The sequence below is a fragment of the Thamnophis elegans genome, chromosome 4 (genome assembly GCF_009769535.1).
Source record: "Thamnophis elegans isolate rThaEle1 chromosome 4, rThaEle1.pri, whole genome shotgun sequence".
Classification (NCBI taxonomy): domain Eukaryota; kingdom Metazoa; phylum Chordata; class Lepidosauria; order Squamata; family Colubridae; genus Thamnophis; species Thamnophis elegans.
In genome coordinates this window covers 99,787,376-99,810,319 of record NC_045544.1, presented here as the reverse complement: position 1 = coordinate 99,810,319, position 22,944 = coordinate 99,787,376, and the positions used below count along the sequence as shown (strand labels likewise).

General features: G+C 38.8%; 1 protein-coding gene across 1 annotated transcript in view; it reads left to right on the top strand.

Annotated features, from left to right (window-relative positions):
* Window positions 1–1,261: 1,261 nt before the first annotated feature.
* The window catches only part of MRPS5 (mitochondrial ribosomal protein S5), a 39,276-nt gene continuing 17,593 nt past the window's right edge, over window positions 1,262–22,944 (top strand). Inside the window, exons 1-5 of the mRNA XM_032216381.1 lie at window positions 1,262–1,566; window positions 4,012–4,149; window positions 11,602–11,727; window positions 13,020–13,253; window positions 14,424–14,458. Coding sequence (XP_032072272.1) covers window positions 1,497–1,566; window positions 4,012–4,149; window positions 11,602–11,727; window positions 13,020–13,253; window positions 14,424–14,458 — 603 coding nt within the window. The 5' untranslated portion in view covers window positions 1,262–1,496. The remainder of the gene's footprint in view (window positions 1,567–4,011; window positions 4,150–11,601; window positions 11,728–13,019; window positions 13,254–14,423; window positions 14,459–22,944) is intronic.

Genomic DNA, 22,944 nt, shown 5'->3' with positions numbered 1-22,944 from the left:
ACAAGAGAGTCAGGTAGAGCATTCCAGGTGTTGACCACTCTGTCGCTGAAGTCGTATTTTCTGCAATCGAGTTTGGAGGGGTTATCTTGAGTTTGTATCTATTGTTTGCCCATGTATTATTGTGGTTGAAGATGAAGTAGTTATTGACAGGTAGGACAGTGTAGCGGACAATTTTGTGTACCATGCTTAGGTCGCACCGCAGGCGGCGTAGTTCCAGATTATCCAACCCCAAAATTTCAAGCCTGGTGGTGTAAGGGATTCTGTTGTGAGCAGAGGAGTGGAGTACTCTTCTCGTGAAATACCTCTGAATCCACTCAATTGTATTAATCTAGCAAAGTTTTTGTATGCCCATGTTAATAGTACATTGTTACCAGAGAAGAAGCTTCACAAAATTAGGTTACAACTCTTAATGCCTTTTTGGCAATGCTGTTACAGTGTCTACTTCTGTACAGATAAAAATAGATTTCAAGTTTGTGCAATTTATTTGGAACTTTTATGTTCCTAGGAGTGTTTCACTAACTAGAAAAAAGAAACAGGGGAGCAGGCCCCTGAACAATCTCCATATACCAACATTAAATCTGTGCTCAGTAACTACAAGATCATTGATTTGAAGCTAAAAGTCATGTGAGCCAGTTTAAGACACCAAGCTAGAAATCCTAAATTCTAATCCTACTTAGGCACAAAAGGCAGCTGAATGACTTTGGGTCAGGCAATTAGATAAGCAGTTCTGAAATCTTGCCTAGAAAACTGCATGGAGTCGTCCTAGCAGCCGTGAGAAGTCAACTGGCTTTTAAAGGCTTTTTTTTAAAATGGCCAGGAAGAATTCCTTTATATTTGTCGCTTATGCTGCAGCTATACTGCAAACCATGAAAGAATATTCTTTATATGATCCCCAGCATAGAGGGAAGGAGAAAGAGATGCAGATTAAGCCAGTCCAGGCACCTGCTTCTCCTCGCATTGTTGAGCCCGTTTGGAAGCGTCCCGTCAAAAAGCGGAGTTGGGAGCATATTAACCAGGCTTACTGGCAAAGGACGAGGTGGTACTTCCCGTGTTGATAAAGGCACTCGCGACGCTGGGCACTAATTCAATACAAATAGTCATCGATTTATTGTTTTTTTTTAGAGCCCCGCACATGGAAGCAGACGGAGATTTCTCGCCCCTTTCGAAAGAAACCAGGATATGACGACAAACCCTTCTCAGACTAGAACTCTTGAATCTATGAGAATACGGTGTTTCTCATGACTGGCGGGGGAATTCTGGGAGTTGAAGTCCATACATCTTAAAGTGAGAAATGCTTGTTTATAGGACTTGGAGGCTGCGTCTTAACGATAATTCCTCCGAGAGAAGAAGCTGCCTTCAACAGTGCCTGTCATTCTGATTAACTTCATCTGATTTACTGAAAAACCGAACTCATACTTTTACGCGCTCAAATTTGAGATCCGGAAGGAGGTCTCTGTCTGCAAGAACTACGGGAGCTGCCCGGGATCTTTGGGAACATGGCGGCCGCCGTAGTTTTCGTGGCCCAGAGAGTCTGCAATGCCGGCATCCTCAGGACCGCGTGCAGAGGTGAACCCTTTTCTTGCTTTCGCCTGGACTGAGATTTCCATGCACGGGCTGGATCGGGGGCTTCTTCACATTAGCCTTCCTTCTTCTGGGCCCTTCTAGCCTCTGCCCTTGTATATGTATATGTATATATGTATTGGATTGCAGCCATCATAGCCCCTGTAGCTTCGGTTGCTTTTTTTTAAGAGTAGCAAATCTGCTAATAAAAAATGAGAAGACGGGCTCTGAAATTTAGTGTTTCCTCATAGGCAGTTTATCCAAGTTGGAAAATCAAGCCAAGCTTACTTAATTAAGGATAAATGCAATACATAAGGAAGTCAGCTTCTGAATAAATGAACATAAACTGTTCACAACTAGCACTCGTGATTAACTTAACCATTCCTAAGCCTTTACATGGTATTTTAAACCATAAAATAAGTTGGCTTGCAGAACCCGTTTGGCAAACGTGATTGGCTATAATGAAAAAAACAGTGGAATTACCTTGTAAACTTGCAGATTTACATATTAGGAATAGAATAAAATAACTTTAGAATTGTTGCATAACTTTGTATTTTGCTGTGCAATTTTTGCCTTCATTGCAAAGAGCATTCTAAATTGGAATATCGGCCATAGGCTGTGCTTAAGATGGATTGCTTTCAGAGTTCATTGTGGATATAGTTTCAACCAATAGTGTTTAGAATAATCACCTCAAATCGATTGCAAATCAATTTACTAATAATAAATAAATGTTAAAGATACTAAAAATGCAGAGAGTTTAATCCTTTCTTGTCTCTGTTCTTTTTCTGAAATTGTGAGTCCAGTTGGTACAAACATTCATTGCCCCATCTCATACTTCCCAATAAATACTGCAGCTGTCATTTATCTCACAGTGGTTGCTTTCTATGACATTTCCCTAAAGCAAACAGGTAAATGGGTAAAACACAACAATGATAATCTGTATTAGAATTTTGTTAGGGTGGGTGTATTTTTGTATGAATTATATCCATTTCTGAACCTCCCAACTTTGAGGAGTAAGAGTTGATGATACGGAGAATGGGCTCCAATTGATACTCATAGGTAGGAATTTTTGTTCATGGACCTTGAAACCAATCACAATTGCATCCTCCTGAAAATTGTGATAGTCCAGTGTAGAAAAACATAGACTGGAATCTAAAAAGTTTCTGTGGGCATTATAACTGATGGTCTGAAAAAAAAAAAATGAAATGAACACACACACACAGAGACTAAAGTGGACATGCAGTATGGTTCAATGGATCTTTTTTTCTTTCTTCAATAATAAATTGAGTGAAAGTATAATACATTAATTGAAAAGCATATATTGTTTTATAATAAATTAAGTGAAAAGATAATAAGAGAAGAAACCTTCTTGCCCTGAAGACTTCGTTTCTCTGTTCAAAATCATCTCTTCGCTTCTTTATTGTAGTGAAGAAAATACATAGTCCGTACTCTCAGTAACAGAGATGCTGAAGGAAATTATTTTCTCTAGAGCAGAGGTGGACAACTATGGCGACTTCATGGCCTGTGGACTTGCTGGATTAGAAATTCTGGGAACGGAAGTCCATAGGTTGTAATGTTGCCATATTTGCCCATCCCTAGCCTAGAGCAATGTTTCTCAGCCTTGCCAATAATGGTTAGCTTATAATGGATAGCATAGTTGGGGGATTCTGAGAATTGAAGTCCACCCATCTTAAACTTGCCAACATTGAAAAACACTGGTCTAGACCAGTGTTTCTCAACCTTGGTGACTTTAAGTCCTGTGGACTTCAACTCCCAGAATCCCCCAGCCAGCATAGCTTAAAGTCACCAAGGTTGAGAAACACTGGTCTAGAGAATTGCCTAGAAAACTCTGACCAGGCCCCGGGGGGGGGGGGGGGGGGCTTATAATATTAAACAATCATTTTTTCTGTAAACTGACTAGAGAGATGTAGACTGTTGCTTCTCTGGGTTACTGCTTTATATTTAAATGGTGGTGATTTGCTTTAGGGTAGAAATATTAATGAGTGAATTAATTAAGTTAATACATTTAAATTATTTTAATAGGTAAAAAGATATGGCTCATTGGTTGGTCAGCAAAAGTCTAAAGTTGTTATATTTACTACAAGAATCTATAAAAATTATTGGTGGTGGAACCATCTTAAGAGCTCTTGCATTTTCTTTGCTGCCATAAAGAAGCGAAGAGAAGATTTTGAACAGAAAAAGAAAAGCCTTCAGAGCAAGAAGCTTCCTTATCTCCTATTATCCTTTCACTTAATTTATTATAAAATAATATATACTTTTTAATTAATGTATTATACTTTCACTCAATTTATTACTCTTTCTCTTATACAATGTATATACATATTATCCAAGAAATGTATCCAAATATGCTAATATTTCTTGAGATATTTCTTATTCATAAGTTAATATTTTTTCAACCTTTCAATAATTAACATGATTTTTCCCCCACAGGTTACGCTTTGATTTCAAACCATGGAATCAGTTGCCAGTATGCTGCCTTGGCATCGACATTTCAGACACATTGCAACATTTCTGCATCATATAATGTGACAGCGCAGCAGAGAAGGCAGAGAAGCTTTTTCAATAAATGTAAGTATTTGGAAGCTGCTAAATCAACCCTGCAACCTATAATTTTACTCTTATGTTAATTAGATTCACACCCCATCTTTCTACTTTTATAAACTTTGAAGGCAGCTTACCACATTTAAAATCAAACTATAAAGTGAAATTAAAATCTATTAATAGTGAAAATCTGGGTGAAAACTTTTGATTCCATAGTCTTGAAGCTACACAAGAGAAGGTCTTTTCCCACATGTCAGATAAAAAAGCTTCTGATAGCAGATGCATCTACTGTTAAGTTATTAGTCAGGCTTGTAGCAGGAAAGATTTATGGCAACCAGCCCATAAATTCTTTAGGGCTATAAAATCAGCATTGTTGCCTTAAATTTTAGATAATACCGCGTTTCCCTGAAAATATGACAAGGTCTTAATTTCTTTTTACCTACAAAATATGGCTTGGGCTTTATTATGGGGGGAGAGTTTATTGTTTTGGGGTTTCCGGGTGGCTGCTCTCTTGCGAGCGGGCTCCCAAAGAGCCAGGCACAGCCTCATGGGCGAATGGCTGTGTTGCGCTGTCGCAGCAGCGCAACACAACAGCCATGAAGTGACCAGGCTGACGAGCAGCCACCTGGCAAACCCCCTTTGCAGCCGGGCACAACGCCATTCACTGACCTAGGGGTATCGCCAAGCCACATGAGCGCCTGTTCGCTGGCTCCCGCGGCTTGGTGCCTTCCAATTGCCAGTGAATGGTGCTCTGCACAGCTGGAGAGAGGGGTTCCGCAAGCGGCTGTTCCGCTCTCGCTCACCCGCTTCCCAGCCTCAGGATGCATGGCCCAGCTCTCATTACGGGGCCAGGGCATCTCCCCTGATGACGACATCCTAGCCTGGCTTTTTCTGTGGCTTCCAATCCGAGTCTTTCGGCAGTGGCCGCTGTGGGCTCTATGGTTGTGGGCCAGCTGCCTGCAGAGCGTACAACCATAGAGTGTGCGCCCAGATCAGCCGCTGCCGAAAGATTCGGGTTGGAAGCCACGGAAAAAGCCAGGCTGGGATGGCGGCGGTGGAGTTGCCCTGGCTCCGTAATGATAGCTGGGCCATGCATCCTGAGGCTGGGAGGCGGGTGAGCGAGAGCGGAACAGCTGCTTGCACAACCCCCCTCTCCAGCCGTGCAGAGTACCATTCACTGGCATTTGGAAGGTGCCAAGCTGCGGGAGCCATGCGGCGGCAAACTGGCGCTCACACGGCTTGGCGATACCCGTAGGTCAGTGAATGGCACTGTGCCCGGCTGCAAAGGGGGTTTGCCGGATGGCTGCTTGTGAGCGTGGTCACTTCATGGCTGTTGTGTTGCACTGCTGCGACAGCGCAACCCAGCCATTCACCCATGAGGCTGTGCCTGTCTTTTTGGAGCCCGCTCGCAAGAGAGCAGCCGCCCAGCAACCCCCCTCTTCAGCTGGGCACAGCGCTGCTCACCAACCTAGCGGTATCCCGAATGCGCCAAGCAATGCAATCACCTTTCCTCCCCCCAGGTTCCCGCAGGATACAGCTAGGTTGGTGAGCGGCGCTTTGCTTGGCCAGAGGTGGGGGGTTGTCCAGGGGGCTTATATGCGGTTGGGGGGGGGCTTATATTTTTGCCCACCAGAAAAATATGGCATGGCTGTATTATGAGGACATGTCGTATTTTCGGGGAAACACAGTAGACAGGCAATTTGTTCAGAGTTTTTGTGCATTCTTCACTAATCTAACTGCAGCACTTTTCTCCAGTTATATTTTTGGACACTTTTCAAGGATACATCAAGACAGCAGTTCACTAAAGTGTGACTAACCTCCATTAAAGCTGCCTGACTCAAAGGCTTATAGCTGGCACATTAGCCATGTGCAATTGTATCACTCACTATATTACCTGTAAATTTAGTGACAGCAGGGGATCAAGCAGCTCTCCCTGGACTGGAGTGGACAGGAAGTCTACTTGTGCAAAGTGTGCAGCTGCCTGGCCTCCTGTGGATACTTTCAGGGTGGGAAAGTCTGCCTGGTTTACCATCCTTAACTGCCATAGAGTAGGCTCAAATTGTCTCATAGTAAATTACAGTGCTCAAGAGTTTACATGATTCCTCAGTTGACTAAATTAAAATAGTTCCTGTGGATCCCTAAAGTTCTCACAATCAGAGCTGATCAGTGTTGATTAGTCCAATCTTACCAGAAGTGGAGATTGAAGTCCTCCAGATAATTACTCAACTTCAAACCATAAGCAACTCTTGTTAAAATGGCAAATGATACTTGTTCTGGGAAATGTTATTTGGTAACATTTAGAAAATCAAAACTACTTTGAGGATATTATGATTTTTTTCCCAAGCTGTCATTGAGCTATGCTACCTGATGTGAACTCTCTTGCAATGTTTTATTTTTTTTCTTAGCACTTATATTTCACTGTGGCATGTAGTAGGATAACTGATTGAGGGGTTGACATTAGAGGACCCATTAGTCTTGAGTTTTGTGTGTGTGTGTGTGTGTGTGTGTGTGTGTGTGTGTGTGTGTGTGTGTGTTTGTATGTATGTATGTATGTATGTATGTATGTATGTATGTATGTATAGATGCCAAGTAGCTCTAGGCAACTGACAAGTATTACAGACACAGCAAAACCTATAACATATAACCCCAAGTGTCCAAAAATTACTTTTCACCAGGAAAAAAAAAACCATATTGACAGTAGTAGAGCCATCTAACCACCTGACCCAAATAGCCAGGTTTCAAATTCAGGGTTGGGGCCGAATGCATCTGTGAAAGATGCTATTCATTTGGACATGTGCACCATTGAGAAGACATGACTCTAGGATTCAACAAGATGACACTGTTTATTAGAAAGGACCTGGATCTCTCTAGATCTGGTGGGATAAGGGAAACAATAGGAAAAAGGTGGCCCCCACAATTAGCCTGGTCCTCTCCAATGTATGGTTTTGTAGATGATAACCAGTAGCTTGAATCACACCTAAAACCTTACTGGGACCAGCGCAGCTTGCAGAGCAGCATTGTTTTGTGAGCATAAGAAGAAATAGCAATAGCAATAGCAATTAGACTTACATACCGCTTCATAGGGCTTTCAGTCCTCTCTAAGCGGTTTACAGAGTCAGCATATTGCCCCCACAGTCTGGATCCTCATTTTACCCACCTCGGAAGGATGGAAGGCTGAGTCAACCCTGAGCCGGTGAGATTTGAACCGCCGAACTGCAGTTAGCAGTCAGCTGAAGTGGCTGCAGTACAGCACTCTAACCACTGCGCTACCCTGGCTCACAACTATCTGCTGACAACTATATGCACAATACATTTTGCATCAGCTGCAGCTTCTGATTGCTATTCAAGAGCAACTCCATGTAGACCACATATTACAATAATTCAGATGAGTCACCATGTGTAATACTGTTCTGAGAATGGGAACAATTGATACGTAAGACAAATCCGTACAAAAACCCCTTCAAACAGGAGCCACGTGTCCAGGAGGACCCACAAATTGTGCACCAACTCTTAGTGCACCTCCATGCAGAATTAAAGATAGAAAATTCCCAGCACTAGATGGCCTTAAAGTCCATGCCATTCAGTTTTGCCAGGTTTGATCTGAAGCCTATTCTCTCCTATCCAGACCCTCATAGTCTCCAGTCAGTGGGAAAGAACCTTGGCAGCACTGCCTGGTCAGCCCAAGGATAAAGATGTACAACTGAGTATTATTAGCATATGAAGGATATTGCACCCCAGGCCAACAGATGACCTTGCCCGGTGACTTCATGCAGATGTTAAGAGCAGGGAAAGAAGAAAGCTCTGAGGCACTCCGCAAAGCAGAGAATCATGAGCTAGATCCCATTAATACTGGCTGGAACTAGCCCTGGAGAAAAAGGAAAAAAAGAATTTAGATTAGATTGGATCCTCCATGTAGCATCAATACTGGACGAATGAAAATATTAACATACAAAAGATCAATTCCCTTTCATCTGCCTCTGAAGCAGAAATAAATTGTTGGAGTTTGTGTCTCAAGTCAGCTTGATTAGGGCTAAGCGAGTCTACATTTCCTAAAACCTTCTGTACTTGCTATATTAACCACAGGGAATATAAATGAATTATTAGTTTCCTGATGAATATTTGACAGTGTTTGTTGTGCCTAGGAGTAGTTAAGTGCTATAAGTTTCCATATTTTGAAAATTATTTGAAGTATTACTTTCTTTTACATTAGCCACACACTGTCACCTCAGGAAAGACTGCGGAACATTTTAAGTAGCACTTAGCAGTATTGTCACCACCAGCTGTGAATTGATTCTGCTATGCTCCATATTGACTGTGGAAGAGGAGTAGGGAATTGATTTTTTTTAGAAGTGATGAGTCATGGGGTTGATGGGAAGAAAAGAGTATGGAATACAGAATGCCAGGAGAGAAGGCAAAAACACCAGAAAATTGGGGTAAATTGAGGTTCGAAATGGAAACAAGACTCTGAAATTACTCATAAATTTCTTTTGGTCTAGACTAATCTCAGTGTACTTATCCTCAGGGCACAATTAAACAGTTCCTGCTATAGTCACCATCTGTAATGTACTTTTTATGACCCTGAACAAGAAAAAAATCAGAATGAGTTCTAGCATGAACTTGGTTAGATCTTATTAATTTGGTCTTTTATCAGTTATAATCTTGGTACTCTAATTTCATATTAAAGATCAGCATCTTCTTTTGCAGTTTGTAAGTCCCACTAAAAATGTCATTTAATTCTGAAGCCGAGGCCTAATCCCACTGGCCCACCCATCCCAGCTATTAGGAATTTAGTCAGCTAATAGCAAAGGGAAAACTTTTATGAATATGAAAACTATGAAATGTCTACCCATTTTTTCTTAATATGAAGAAATGCTGCTTTAAGAAATATTTTCAAAAATCATTTTAACTGGTGCATTATACCTCTTGCTGTGATATTTATTTGTATATTATTTGAATAATGTTTATGCCAGAAAGGTAAAATAAAATGTTGATAATCATATAAATAATTATATGATAAAAATCTTACAGATTCAGATCATTAATAATTAAATGCAAGAGTTATTTGAGAGTGGTAGAATGAAAAAATATGGACATAACCTTTAAAAAGAAATGAGGGAAGGATTGTGTAAATACCAGCTTATCCCTGAAAAACTGGAGAGGGAGAGAAAGAAGTTAAGGATTACTCCACCTGGATTCTCTTTGGGAATCCCCTTACCCCCTCTTTGGGGGTAAGAAGGGTTGTTATAACCTGCAAAATAATAGAATTCCATTAGTTCTTCTGGTATCTATTTCCTGCCCTGGATATTTCAAATGGCTGATCCATAACGTCAGTACAGCTTTATATATAATCCTCATTCAACAACTCTAACTACAACTAGAAAATCCATCATTAAAAGACGTGGTGGTAAGGAAAGCATGACCACACCACTTAGCAATAGCAATAGCAGTTAGACTTATATACCGCTTCATAGGGCTTTCAGCCCTCTCTAAGCGGTTTACAGAGTCAGCATATCTCCCCCACAGTCTGGGTCCTCATTTCACCCATCTCGGAAGGATAGAAGGCTGAGTTAACCTTGAGCCGGTGAGATTAGAACCACTGAACTGCAGATAACAGTCAGCTGTAGTGGCCTTCAGTACTGCACCCTAACCACTGCGCCACCTCGGCTTAGCAATGGAAGTTCTGGCAGTCCCAGTTGCTGTTGTTAAAGAAGGACTGAGTCATGAAAAGAGGTCCTTGTGTGACTGCAACTTCCCTCTGGCTTCCCCATTGATTTTACTTGTGGGAAACCAGCAATAAAGGTTGCAAATTGCAATCACAGGACCACAGGACATTGTGACAGTCGAATGAAGTCCAGTCATAACGGCTACTCATTTAGTACTGTAAATTCAAATGGTCACTGAAGAAGTGCTTGTTTAACCAGGGCCACCTGTACTTTGCTGCAGACCTAAGTGTTTTCTATCTTTTATATTCTTTCATGTGATGATGAGATGGACCCCATGTGAGAAAGAAAATTTAAAACAAATGTCTTAAAAATAAGTCTTTTGAGTTACAATGGCAATTGTAACTAAGCAATGTCATGGGACGCGGTGCTCAACGGCTAAGATGCTGAGCTTGTCAATCAGAAAGGTCGGCGGTTCAAATCCCAAATGCCGCGTAAGGGAGTGAGCTCCCGTTACTTGTCACAGCTTCTGCCAACCTAGCAGTTCGAAAGCATGTAAAAATGCAAGTAGAAAAATAGGGACCACCTTTGGTGGGAAGGTAACAGCGTTCCATTCGCCTTCAGCATTTAGACATGCCTGCCACATGACCACGGAGCCGTCTTCAGACACCACTGGCTCTTCGACTTTGAAACGGAAATGAGCACTGCCCCCTAGAGTCAATAACAACTAGCACATATGTTCAAGGGGAACCTTTACCTTTACCTAATTTCATGGCATTTCTTGAAGCCATCATTAACGAAATCCCACCAGTCATTAGATGAAGACCCACCGTGATCTAAACCATTCCCAGTTTAGCCCCTCCCAGCCCCAAGCTTCATTTCTTTGAAGGTAAAGGAGCACCTCCCCTTCAACTCCCCCCAACTGCCTATTGCTCTCATCTCTGCCCTTTTGGCTGACTTTCAGAGACAACAAGTAGCTCCAAAATCATGCAGCTCTGAGGCTACTTGCTGCACTGTTTCTCTAAGCCCCCAAACCACAGCAAAGTACAGAAGCCCCAAGAAGTCCCAACCCAGTCCAGAAGCATTGTGCCAAGCCACAGGCTCCCTGGGAAAGCCCCAGTAGTGTGGCTCAAAGCCCTAACCAACCTAGGAAGCCCTATCAGATACAGCCTAGCCCAGCAGTGTGGCACACAGGCCCTTGCACTCTAAGACCCCAGCCACCTTCACTTCACTACTCCAGTTGACCTTTGTTGTTTTCTTACTCCTGTTGCTGATGAGGTAGGTTGAGCCTGATCCTCCATGAGATAGCTGTTTGGCCACACTTCTTCACCAAGTCATGCAAGAAAGCTGCAGTTCACAACCTTGTGAAGAAAGCCTTGCTCAACTAGCAGTTGCCTTGCAAAGGGCCAGAGTGGACATGCATGATCAACAGCAGGAGCAAGAAGGCAAAGGTCAACCAGGGTTTAAGAGCCTTGTAGAACAATCCATGCAGTCCTTGTTTAGCAATGGCAATTGAGATTACCAGAATTGCCATCATATCCCAAAGATTTACCTGTAGTCCTACGGCTATATGAAGTTTTACACTTTGGAGGGCACTTGGTGATGAAAATTACTATTTGACAGTCTTGTGGAAATGAAAAAGATTATATAAATTGATGCAATTGTTTGGTAATAGATCATGATGATGACAATTGTCAGACTGAAAAAAATTACCTGGCTAAGCAGCAAAACATTTCTAACCAAAAAGAAAAAGTTCAATTGCCATGACTCAACCTCCAAGCAACAGGTCCTTATGTTTTTATGTTATGTTTTGTAACAGTGACAGCCCACCAACTCTGGAAAGGAGTTGCAGCTGAGAATACTGCAGGTGGAAGGAAAGGGAGAGGCAAGCGAGGCAAGCGGAAAAGAACAAGGGATCTCAATAGAGGCCAGGTCCTTGGCGAAGGTAAACCTATGACACAGTGAAGAGTCCTGAAGGGGCTAATTACTCAAATCAGTCCAACTTACACTGAATTTGGATGCTGATATGATACAGAATGAGTTAAATCAGGACCCTAAGAAATTTGAAGGAATAGGGGTTTAAAAAAATTGCCATTACATTTCCCTTTAGTGTAATCTTAATGTACACATTACTCCTAAAAATCCAAATATCAAAATTAACACAAACGAACATTGAAAACAATACAAAACTTTCAGGAAGGTGGTTTTTTTTTATAATAATGTAAAGGAGGTAGCAATATAAGGGATTATAATATAACAACGTAAAATGTAAGGGTGCCAGTGATTAAAAGCACAAGGCTAAAAATCAGAAAACTGAGTTTCTAATCCCACCTCAGGCATGAAAACCAACTGAATGACTTTGGGTCAATCAGTCTTTCCGAGCCCAACTGACAAAGTTGTTGTTTGGGGGGGGGGGGGAATAGAAGAAGGAAGCATTAGGTATGTTTACTGCCTTGAGTTATTTAGAAAGATAATTCCAGCTCTTGCCAAATATTAATTAATTGGAAAACAAAATCCCCCAAATAGTAAACTGATAGTTTGGGAGGTAAAGATAGCTTACACAGGGGAGATAGCTATCTTTTTGGAGTAGTAAGCTATGTCTGGGAAACAATAATGGTATGGGGAAGTTATCACTGCTATCTTCTCCAGATGCCCATGCATCTGCTGCCTGAGGTAAATTGCGGTCTCACTCCACCTAATACTGTAATAGAGTCAACCATGTATGGAAGGAATTACTGCTGAATCCCAGCAGAAAGACTTCGCTTATTAGATGAGGATGTACTACAATTTCTTATTGCAGGATCCACATAATAATAGTGTATTTATAATGATTTCCTTGGGATGCTGAAAATAGCTAGAGAGTGATAATCAGATTTTATTTCAGGAAATATGTTTTCTACTTGAAAAGAATTGATTCCAAGTTGGAAGAGAGCGAGATACTGTATGTAAAAATATGGACTCACTTTCAATCATAAGTTCTAGATAGTTGGATTCTCTCTCTATCTTATTAGAAACAGTTAAACTTTTGGAAGTTCTGGTTAGCCAAAATTGGCCGCCACATTTTACAGTTTTACTCTATCTTAAGATGCCATGAAAAGCAGTACATATAAAAGTGCAAAAAATCATTTTATGATTTTGGGTATTTGCTGTGGAAGTGTGGATTGTTAGTATGCTAAATAATATCTATGACAGGGGTATTTGTTTAAGTTGTAATTGTTTTTGTGTTGATGTGTTCAGGAAAAATTGGTTACCTTTGGCCTGGCCTCAATGCTCCATTGATGGTATCTGGAAAAGTTCAAACCATTTCCCAGAGAGATGAAGAAGAGCAGAAGGCTTTGCAGTTAGCAAAAGCTGAGGAACAAAAGCAACTAGACAAAAGAAGGAGAATACGGATTAAGAAGGAGAGAGGTTGGACTGGACGATCCTGGGGAGGTGTCAGTTTAGGACCTCCTGATCCTGGTCCTAATGGAGGTGAGATAATTATGGAAAGAATGAACATTTTTTTCTCTAGAAACAAGATTTGTTTGTTGGTTTCATAATCTGTGTTTACTGCTAATACCAAGCAGTATACATAAATGGAAATCCATGTAGAAGAATAAATATCACACACACACACAAACAAACAAAAAACCCTAGTTTTGGGGGGAAATTGTTTCCTTGCTAATATTATCTTAAGAGGAAAGGATGGGAAGATACATGTAATATTCCATAGTATTATTTCAGGCTACATATCTAATAACTGAAAATATTTATTAAAACACATTGGAAAAGATTCAGAATATAGCTCAATTGGCATATTATTCCAGGTTGTTAATGGGAATTTAAAGTTGTGAACTGTCCAGAAATTCAAATTAATGTCTTGTAACGTTAATTTCCCCAGTGACTGTAAGAAGAATTGAACACCCAAAGCGCAGAGAATTTCAGCGAAATTGGCTCAATATAATTTGCCTCTTGACTCCCTTGGAAAATGAATTTACTGGAGAAACTAGAATATAGTTAGAAATATTAATTGTTTTCTCATTCCTAGACATCCTGTTGTAGTATTGGCACAGTAAAAGCGAGCATTTAGAGCCTGGCTGTTTCTGTTTAGTTTAAATACAATCTGATCTGTGCATGATTGCTTATTCGAGTAATGCTTAGTCAGGTGAATAAGGCATTTCAGAATTAATTTAAGCAAAATGGTTGTCATCTGTTTGCTTTATAATTTGGTGCTGCCTAATTACATTTTGTCACTTTAAAAAAATAAAAAGGACAAAACAAAATGTAGTCTTACTCCTTCTTTTCAGACTTCCATTTGCATTTCACAAAGGGCTATTGTTCTTGAGGCAATTTCATCCCTTATGGAGTAGATGTTCCAGTTCATTAGTGATCTATTATTTCTGCGTTGACTGGTTCATATTTGTCCTAAGTTAAAGAAACAGCGACATTCATGTGGAATGAGGCCATTGTTGTACCACTATGGGCAGGTCATCAAATGACTCCTTGAAGGCCAATTCCAACATCTGTATAATTTAGTGTACTCCACATGACTTGATCCCATAGATGTCTGATTGTGATGAGATGCACCATAATTGCTCTTGGAAAATAATATGAATATTGTATGTGCAGTATAACACTGATTCATGTCTCCTTAACTGACAGAAACATTTGAAGATTTTGATAGCAGAGTACTTGAGGTAAGAGGGTTTTTTAAATTAAAAATGTAAGTTTAAGTATCTTTAAATATAAAAAGCAATGTTTAAAATCCAATGTCAATTTCATTCCTTTACTCTGTAGCTTGTAGAAGAGAAAGGACCCCATTAATAAATTAAAAATTATTGCAAGCCACAAAGAAACATCTGGTGCACCAATCAGCTGTTTAACAGCTAGCAAAATGACAGTGAAGCCTAGAGACATTGGAGGCGCTTGGCAGGGTGTCTTTTGGGGCAATGGCAGTGAATGTATTGACTTTTGAAAAACCACCAGCAGGTTGTAAAAGGTTGTTGATGAACCACATGTTGTGCTGACCAGGTCTATAAAACAAGAATTTGTCAGACCAATGAATTCTGAAATAATGTATGTAAAGTAAAATGTGCTGGTTTTTTTTAAAAAAAAATATATTGACTACATTAAAGTCAATACTGTGTTTCCCCAAAAATAAGACAGGGTCTTATTTTCTTTTGACCCTTATTGGCCTTATATTTGAGGTGCAGGAGGCAGCGAAGGTGGTCACCTCATGGCTGCTGCTGTGTTGCAATATTTTCAGTGGGGCTTATTTTGGGGAGAAAGCTTATTTTAGCACATGCGCTCAAAAGCCCGATTGGGCTTATTATCGGGGGAGGTCTTATTTTCAGGGAAACGGTAAAAACTAAGATCATAATTTGAAGACAGCATTTTTTAAATAGAGGATATTTCTAATCAATTTTGAAAAACTAAAGTTAACTGTTAGGTTAATCACATGAAAGTGAAATAGACATAGGAACAGACTGTTCTTCAATTAATCTGGATTTTATCCAAAGCAAAAGTATGCCAGAATAAAATTATATAAAGTGGGGTCAGGATCACTTTTTGTCTTTCTGCTCTTGAAAAACATTAGACTCTTTTATTTTCTTTAGGAGTGATTTTTTTTATTCTTTAGATGTAATAAATGTGATATGATACTGAGTGAATTTGGATTTGGGATTATGTTCTTGCAGTTCCGATTTCCTGTTCTTTTCTCTTCCTAAATATGTTGCATAGTTACTTTTCACTTTAACTCATACCCCCTTTGTAGCATTCACTCTCATCCTTCACATAATTCAGATTTCAATTAAACAGGAAGCAAATGCCCAGCAAAGCTGCCTTGTAAATTTCTTACATATCCCAGCATTACAAAAACCAGAATTTTGGAAATTACCACATCTTTTCTTCTTCTCCAGCGGTCCCATTATTTTGTCTGATTCAGAATCTTGATTGTTTATAACCTTATTATAAATCATTCATGGATTGTTGTTTACATAGCCTTTGCTGATACTTTACATATTCCTCAAGACAGGTCAATATACTTACTTGGGCTTACAAACCTTTTAACCACCTAGTTTTGCAGCAGTTCACTATTTTTTAAATTAAAAATCAGCATAACAATTTGTGAATTGCACAGTGTACATTTCCCTCTCTAGCTACATTTTTATTAGAGAACTGCAATATAAAATTCAGAGAATTGTGAAGACTAAAGTAGAATTTCTTTTTAGTTCATCTATTATTCTGAGAAGTACAGATTAGATGCATACATAAATCTAACAAATTTCCTTTCATCTCTACCTATACCTATCCATATTGGATACTTTCTCCATGTAAAACTACAATAGTCAAAATTGTTTTTAGAATTTTGAGGCATTATACATTACACTGAGTAATTACCTATCTCTGTCCATCTATTAGTAATTAAAATAGAGCTTTATGAGCCATTTCATGTTGAGGCCAACCTAGGATCATTATTAAGAGGGATATTGCAGTCAAACATACTGCAATATCCCTCTTAATGTCTACAGAGTATCCAGACACTTCCACGTGTCCATAAAAGTAAAGTACTCTTGCTACCAGCAGCTCTTTTTAAAAATATATATAAAAAGAATAAGGCTTATGCTTCAGAATCTATAAAACACAATGCAACTTTCCTAAACCTTTCTGAAATATTTGTTAGGATTTGTTCTCCACCATCCAGACCCAATCTTTATTGCATATATGTAATTAACCATGTATGATAGTTAGCAGACAACTGGATCTAATGTTAAAACTTTTCTACTAGCATTTCAGTTTAATTTCTTGTTACTTGGTAGAGTTATTTATTCTAGTAAATTAAATTATAATTCTGTGTGTTACGGGTTTTTTTTAACTGAATTTTAAAACAATGCTAGGATGTTTTACCAGCTTTATAAATGTACTTGATATTCAAGAGAATTTAATACTCTAATTTAGGTCGTTCATTCTGAAGAAACATAATTATTAGGACTAATAAAATTCAGGCTTCAAGAAGTGGCACTGGAGTATGCAGGAGTATAAATATGTCAACTGTTTGCAATTCCTTAAAGCAGCCGTATCTTTTCCTACCTTCAATCTTGATCATGCTGAGGTAGCAGTTAATAGGCTGGTTATGATTTCTTTGCAATTGACACTCTTTTCTTGACCATTTTTCTCATAAATATCAAGATGCTGCCTTGGGGTGATGAGAGAAGAAAAGAAATTCTTATCTCACTTTTTTTATTCCTCCTCCAATGCCACAAAGGAAATAAAATCATGGGCTTTAAAAAAATTGTGAAAGAGAAAGTAGACTAGAATAAAAGTGCTATAAAAAGGTAAGAGTCCTTGGTGGAACCATCCAAAGACCATCATAGACTATTGATTTGCTTTTAATAATAGCCATGGGAAGGTGGGTGAGTAGAGTAGGCTCAGAAGCAGGAGCTGGAAAAAAACCTGTTCTTGTTTTTCCCATAGTTGGCTTTTAGTTTCATATTAGATAGATCTATCCTTTGTGAATGGATCCAATTACTTTCTAGACCTAACCCAAATCAGTGGTCATCAACACATTCTGTGGTAATTAATGTAGCATTGGAGGAATGATTCTGTCCTAAATCTTCTTAGCTTTATTGGAGAACCTATTGAGAAGGGAGAAAAATATTCCTCTGCCCACTTCTTTCATTGTCTACCTGTGATTTTATACACTGTGGTCATGGCCCCTGATCCTTTTATACACTTTGATCATGGTCCCTGATCCTTTCTCCAAGTTTATATATTCCACTAAGGCAGATCAAGCAAAGTTTGTGGTCAGCTTTGCTTTCTTCCGATGGGAGTGAACAAGTTTGGAAGGGAAAAAGGCCAAACACATATACTTTAAGTAACTATGCCTTGCAAGAAATGACTGTCATGCCAATGCAGGTGTGATTTTTCATACAAATCCCCCACCCACTTCCATTGATATCAAGGGGGATTTTTAAATTACATATCTGACTTGGTGGTCCTCTGAGGGAAAAAATGCCCATGCAAGTCTTTTTAAAATTATTTTCACTGTCCCTTGTTCAATCTTGGCTCGTACTTATCGTCAATTGCGTTCCATTGGCAGTGTGCCCAGCATTGCAGTTACTGCTTATTTTTATTCTGAAATGTTTGGGAGAAACAGAAGAAGACCCTGGGTTTAGATGCTAAATTTTTCCCCTCTTCTTTATTTTAATCAACATGTAAAGCAGAGTTGGGTTGCTAATTTTTTTACTACTGGTTCGAGCGTGTTCCTGTGCATGTTCGCACATAAGCGTGCAGGTGGGCGGAGCCTCCCACCTCTGCTATTACCAGTTCAGCCGATCCAGGCCGAACCAGCAGCAACCCATCTCTTATGTAAAGGGTTGAAAAAATGAACAGGCTAAATATTAATTTGTAATTATCTGGAAGTTGTTTTATTTCTAATACACTATATCATGCTGGATGCCACAGACCCAGATACATTTGAAGGTTGTCTCAGTCCATACTGTTGCTGGCTTTCTCTACCTTTAAAGTAATGTAATATGCCAAACGGAGAAGAATCTATGTGTGGAATTTAGCCTTATGTGTAATGGGAGCATGGAGAGAAAAGGTATCAGTCTTAAATTGTTCTGTGTATAAACTCTTCTCTCAATCAGCAGATTTTCCTTTGACATCAGGTAGTTTTAACCCCAGAACTGTACTATTAAAATAGTTAAGTTGAAAGCTTTGCATATCTCAGATCTAAATCAAGTATTGAAAGTGCCTTTGGTCTGACCATCAGTATTGTATAAAATCTTTTGTTGCATTAGCAAAGTATATCTGTAAATCTGCTGCTCAGAAGGGAAAAAAAGAACAGAATCCACCAAATCCTTTGGAATGTATAATAAAGTTGTTTTTTGAGGGTCTTCTAATATCATTTGACCTTGTACATATAAGTACAAGTACATGTATACAAGTAATAACGTAAGTAGTGTTCTGCTGCAGCAGATCCCTGGCCCATCTACTCCAGTATCTTGTTCTCATAGTGGTCAGTCAACTGCACAAAGTAGTCCACTAGTCTCCCAGCAGATGGTCTTCTGAAGCAATCACACTGCCCTCAAGGCTAATGGCCCTTAATTTATATTAATTGGTTAATCCTTTTTAAAGCCAGCAAGCACCACATCTCACAATGAATTCCAAAATTTAATTTCACACTGTATGCAACAAAATCTCTTTGTCCTGATTCTTTCAGGATTCACTTTCATTGGGTGGTTTCTGGTTCGAATAGCTTCTCCTCCTCTACTTTATCCACACTTTGCATAATTTTGTTCATCTCAGTCATGTCTTGATTCCCTTCTTGGGAGCAAGTGCTCGGCTTCGGCATCTCTCAAGAAATCATTGAGCGTCTTCATTTTTTTTCCTGTTAGGATTGCCACCAAAATAAAGGTGCCTTGTGGAGCATGAAAGAACAAAGGATCCCTCTTACACTACACCAGAACTTTGGTCTAGTGTCTCTAGAAATGTGATTAATAGTAGCAGTGGGACTTTTAAAAGAAAAAAAAAACTCTGCTGCTTTTTTAATAGAAAAAGCCAAGGATTTAAACTTGAGATATCTGAACGCAAAGCATGTGCTGTGTCACTGAGATTTTTGAGCATATGTTCAAGTGGTGGCAGACACATGCTATATACAGCTTGAGGCAACTTGCTATTTCAAAAGTAGATAGCATCCAGGCACAGATCATAGCAAAGTGTCTGTCAGATTTTCAATACTATCTCCATGGACACAAGGCCTAGGTAATGTTACGAGACAAAAATTAAGATTCTTAAGAGAGAGACTAGAAAATCCATCCATTCTTTTGAGGCCATTAATAATTTGAATGCGTATCTTTCTACTAGCCAAATTATGAAAGCAGAGCTTATGATGTCTCAGCAAAAAGATTAGAAGAAATTAGGGCAAAGAATGTCATGTTAAGCCCTTAATGCCACAGGCAATTCAACAGCTGCTTGTTTTCCATCCAAAGATTTTAGAGCGCCAAAAAGCTCACAACCAAATACAGATCAAGCCATTAAGACAAATAGATGAAGATGGGTCACAAGTGCATTTGAACAAACTATTTGAGGTGCTATGGGATTAAATTAATTGTAATGAACTGTGAAATTTAAATTTCATTTTAATCTCTTTAAAGGAAAGAGCATCATATTTTTGTTTCAATTTTAAAATGGTATCTTGATTGCTGTCCTAAGAGACTCTACTTCAGTTTTTAAATGAATGTGTTACAGGTAGTGTTTGATGGTAATCAAACTCAGAATTACAGTTGTAAATCATGGCATCATTCAGTGGGTCATAATGCGATCATGCCCAATTGTACAACATTTTTTTGCAGTGGTTGTAAGCTAATGCCACAGTTGTTAAAGAAATTCATTTTCTTCAATGGGCTTTTTTTTTCTTCTGGAAAGCAGAATTCTGAAAACCAGAAAAAATGCTGAAAATCATGGTCACATGATTGCGGACATTGCAAAAATCAGTAAATTCAAGCTGGTTGCCAAGCACTTAAAATGTAATCACATAGCTGTAGTGGGGTGGGTGGGGGTGTTGCAGCTATTGAAATTCCAGAACCAGATCATATGTAGCTCTGGAGAGGCCATCGTAACTTGGAACTGTCATTAAGTACCCAGTCACTATTTAGTACACTACCTGTACTCATTCCAAGAAATAAAGAGGCATTAGTAATAGAAGGCTGATTTCCAAATATAATAGAAGCAAGGAGCTATTTACAACAAGGATCCCAACAAAAATGCTTAACATTTAACATTAAATAAATGCAACAAATCAAGCAGATTACGGTACATCGGGAGGAAGAGTCTAGAGTACTAGAAAATGTTTAGCCTTACAGTAACTTAATTCAGAGTTACATTGATTTAAATTTATTAGTGTTGTCAGAAAACACTTGAATAATAAGGTTTTTGAAAACTGCTGCTGAGGTTTTGTCAGTTAAGATGAATGTACTTTTCTCACAAAAATCTTAAAATCTTGCAACTAACGATTTAAATATTGAGTCACTCTTATACAGTTGGGAAGGACTAGCAAACAATTCAGAATGTAATTGTTAAGCTTATGTTTTTCATTGGAGAGGAGGAAGTTTTAAATTATAAGCAGTATAAAAATAGTTGTAATTTTGTGTCCTCCTCTTCCCGCTTTCATAGTGTTCTGCGATCATTCTGCAAATGTGTGTTTTCTTTTGAGGGCAGCAACATTAAAGCACCAAATAATGCTTTAAAAATAATAAGCAGCAAATAATAAGTTAGCATTATAACAAGTGATTGGCAATCCACACACTTTCATAATATATCAAGCAACACTACAGTATTGTAAAATATCTGTATATTCTGTATATTCTCATTAATATTTAAGATTTATCTATTTAAAACATTCGTTTGGCCATCTAATCAACAAAAACCATTCTTGGCAAGTTACAGAAAATTGGACAGAACCTAACAAAACACAACTGTATATATCAACTCTAAAGTATATATCAAACTGTATCAAAAATGCACAAGTTATATCAACTTGTAATGATATAATAATAGAATAGTAAGTCAGACAGAAATGGCACCATGGAATAATTAATGGTGGGAGATTTTTATATGATTGTATAGTTCCCTTTGTTACTTTTGTTTCCATTTCTGTTAATAAGGGGAATGGTTCTAAAGAGTGCTTGACTGTTGGCCTACGCTAATCAGCATTTTCCTGAAAATTAATTATACTGTAGAAGAAACTGCTTTTTGAACAAAGATGCCAAAGCAGCATTACTAGTATTTTATGAACAATGAATCCTAATGGTACCCTTCTGAAAACACTGATTAATCTGTCTTGCTGATGCAACAGGATAGTAAATATCTGCATATTGGATGTTGCATTTGTTAATAGCTTCCTAGCTTTTGTCTAAGACTTCACCCTCAGACTTTTCTTTGTACACAAGTAATTTATGGTGAAGGGTATTTGGCCTGCATTAAGAGATGTTGTTTTGACCTTAAGCTTGTGCCATAATAGCAATACTTAATGGTTCCCTTCGGATTTTGTTCAAAGGTAAATGAGAAGTTTTCTAAAGATGTGGAATGGTATATACTAAGGGCAACACATCCCTTCCTGTATTGCTGAGCACCAGAACTAGAAAGCTTATACATGTAGTACAATGGTTCAGGAGTTCAGTTTCTGATTTGAAACCCATAAAAGTAAGATTTAAGTACATATTTCTTCCAAATCTCATGCAATATGAAATGAAACTTATTGTGTACTGCCTATCAGTGGTGAAATTCAATTTTTTTTACTACTGGTTCTATGGGCATGGTCGGGGAAGGATACTGCAAAATCCCCATTCCCTCCCCACTCCTGGTGGAAGGATATTTCCAAATCTCCATTCCCACCCCACTCTGGGGCCAGCCAGAGGTGGTATTTGCCGGTTCTCTTAACTACTCAAAATTTCCACTACTGGTTCTCCAGAACCTGCTGAATTATACCCCTGCTTCCTACTGATGATCTATGTAACTATAGATTTTGCTATGCTTTCAATGATTATTTTCTTAATAGTCCTTAAACTGAGATTCCTTGGCATTTTGATTTCTGTCACTGCTCTATAACAGCACAGAGTAGCTCATGATATTTCTGCTTTAACAGCTATATTCTGAGATTACAAATTTTGTCTATCATTACATTTATCTATACTGAGTATATTTTATATCTCTCGATATATTTTCTTTGATCCTTCCCTCTCATCAGGTCACAACTGGTGCACACGATTTAAGGTTACACTTCCACATTACCTGAAAGAGAGAACCTGAAAGAGAGTTTTTCCCTGATGTCTCTTTAATATCTAACAGTAATGTTATTAAAGTTTCCTATATTGAGCTTTGAGTTATGAAGTGATGTTTGCTACTATTGAAATAACTTTTGCTTTGACTGACAAGTTAGCAGTTGTAGAGGGATTAAATACATCTATTAGCCTGTTTTACAATTCTAGTTACTTAACAGAGTAGAGCAGTCTTTAAAAAGAAAACATAGTACTGTAGCTTTATCCTTCTGTCCACTGTCTAGGAACGTGTTGTCTGAGGAATCCTGGGAGTTGAAATCAACGCATCTTAAAGTTGCTTAGGTTGAGAAATGCTGTTCTGTAGCAACCTGGATGTAACCCCTGTTCTTGTGATTCTCCCTTAC